Source organism: Austrofundulus limnaeus, unplaced genomic scaffold, assembly GCF_001266775.1.
Source record: "Austrofundulus limnaeus strain Quisiro unplaced genomic scaffold, Austrofundulus_limnaeus-1.0 Scaffold385, whole genome shotgun sequence".
NCBI lineage: Eukaryota > Metazoa > Chordata > Actinopteri > Cyprinodontiformes > Rivulidae > Austrofundulus > Austrofundulus limnaeus.
The window spans coordinates 288,348-290,628 of NW_013952787.1; the positions used below are offsets into that span (position 1 = coordinate 288,348).

The following is a 2,281-nucleotide window of genomic DNA, read 5'->3' on the forward strand; positions in this document are numbered from 1 at the left end:
GCCAATCACCTGACCTGAATCCAACAGAAAATCTATGGAAAGAACTAAAGATCAGAGTTCATAGAATACTTTTTCCCTGTGCCATTCCACATTATTACAAATAACTTTATTTCTGGACATTTATGGTTTGATTTCTTTGTATGTATGGATCACTTGGGTTGTTACCAACATCTGGTGGAAATTTCATGTCATTAGCACCTCTAGTAATATATTTACTGAGAAAAATGATGACGTGTTCAATACTTATTTTACCCGTTGTACATCTACAAATGATAAACACAACACGACAACATGAAAACTTATACAAACGTGTTAAAAGCAGCTTGAAAAGGTACGTTTTAAGCTGCTTTTTAAAAATCTCCTCTGAATCCACAGCTCGTAGAGGTTGCGGTAATGTGTTAGAAAATTTAGGAGCCACAACCTTGAAATGCTCTTTAGCATTTTTGGCAATGCCATTTGTGTCTTGTGTGAGCTTTTGCAGCTGTGAATCCCTGTCCTACTGTCCAAATGTTGCATTAGCATGAAAAATACAACTTCAAAACTCTTCAGATGCATTAGTCGACAGTTTTTGCAGTCCTTTGCGATATGAATATTGTGCTCACTGATACTGTGATGACAATATTTTCTCGATCCATTGTAAAGCCCTAAATATAAGGGTTGTATCACTGCTGCCTATTACAGCAGGAGTGCTTTGATATACAACATTACACAGTCTTCATTCACCTCATCCAGCTCCTTCTGGGTCTCGTCTTCCATTCGTCGAATGTCTTCCATCGTCAGATCCACCCATTTGTCGATCGAGCAGAACAGCTGTCTGTGGAAGTGTGTAAACAAACGCTTCTCCACCTGAACACAGAGGGTGAGGGAGAAAGACTGTGTGAGCTCACAACACAAATACACACAGACAAGCAGAAGGCAAAGGTTTGGACATTAAAATGTGATTTTCTCCAACAAACCGAACTCTTCAGTACCTTCTGTATGTAGCTCTCCATCTTGTTCTGCAGCCCCATCCATTTGAACTCAACAGTGACGAGCTTATAGGCACACATGTGAGGACAGTTGGGGTTCTGAGCGAGTTCTTTCTGCAAACACAGAATTTAAATTAATGTAGAAGTTAAAAAAATACATTTTTAGAGCCTGTACCTTTATTAAAGTTTACTAAAGAGCAATGAGAGAAAAAGTACCTGCCAGTCAGGTCCCAGAGGCCCTCTCCCCGTCTTTACAGACTTAAATATCGCAGGATCTTGTTCTGGCTTGTAGTCCTAAAATGAATGAATGAATGAATGAATGATCAGTGAAACATGTCACACTGGTTTAATGTTTAAGTTCAAATCAATGATCAATACGCAAAAGTGTTTTAATGGAATAGTGATGGAAAAATCTGACCTGTTTTTATAGTCTGTAATTCTTTTTCTTACCTTATCAGAGATGCAACTTCTTTCTGCAATGTCAATGTTAATAACCTCTGTGTTTTTCCAGACATTTTCATCTAGTTTATGTACCTATAAGGACAAAAACAAAAACAATACCCAAGTCAGTTTAGTTGCTTGGTAATTAGATAAACAAATATGTTAGAAAAATGCAGATTTGGCCACTAACAGAACCGATTGGTATTTATTACTAATTAAATCTGCTCATATTTTTAAATGAGCCATAAAATGATTAGTTATTACAATTTTATTCCCTTAATTGTACTTTCAAAAATAACTTTTAGGACTGCAGTCTTTTCTGAATTTATTTGTTTAAGTTCTTCCAAACACATGAAATCATTTTAATGAATTTTTCCCCACTTAAAAATCGTATTTTGATCTGATAATCCTATAACCAAATAGTGGGATTTTTAATTATTTAGATCTGTTTGAGAAAAACAGATCATTAAGTGTTTCAGATGAGTTTTTTTTTTCTGGTGAGTCCTTCAATTAAAATCCTTTAAAATCAAATTTATATATTTTATCTTTTGAACAGAGTTCACGCAGGTTTCAGTACGTTAAATTTAAGACCATTAAGAATGACATTTCAGACCAAACCGACACATTAACAGAAACATTCAAATGGTCAAGAATTTTTTAACATAGAAACCTTTTATTGTTATCAATTTAGCTATTAAAGAATATTTAATTTTAATACAAGAACACTAAATTCTTTTAATGAAACAGTCATATCTATGAGACCTTCATAATGACTGATGTGGATCGCTTCAACAGAGTGTAAAAATCACTGATATCAAGCCAAGTGTCAATGAAAACACACGTTCCCATGTTTAAATTACAAGCAGTGGACG

The 2,281-nt window shown here is 34.8% G+C and overlaps 1 protein-coding gene across 2 annotated transcripts in view; it reads right to left on the reverse strand.

The window, feature by feature from the left end:
• Positions 1-2,281, reverse strand: part of LOC106528494 (phosphatidylinositol transfer protein alpha isoform) — a 25,925-nt gene that overhangs the window by 4,504 nt on the left and 19,140 nt on the right. For both annotated transcript variants that reach the window (XM_014023677.1, XM_014023678.1), the window contains 4 exons: positions 1,419-1,502; positions 1,185-1,262; positions 972-1,082; positions 724-846 (listed from right to left, as the gene is read on the reverse strand). In XM_014023677.1, the coding sequence (XP_013879131.1) occupies positions 724-846; positions 972-1,082; positions 1,185-1,262; positions 1,419-1,502 (396 nt within the window). The remainder of the gene's footprint in view (positions 1-723; positions 847-971; positions 1,083-1,184; positions 1,263-1,418; positions 1,503-2,281) is intronic.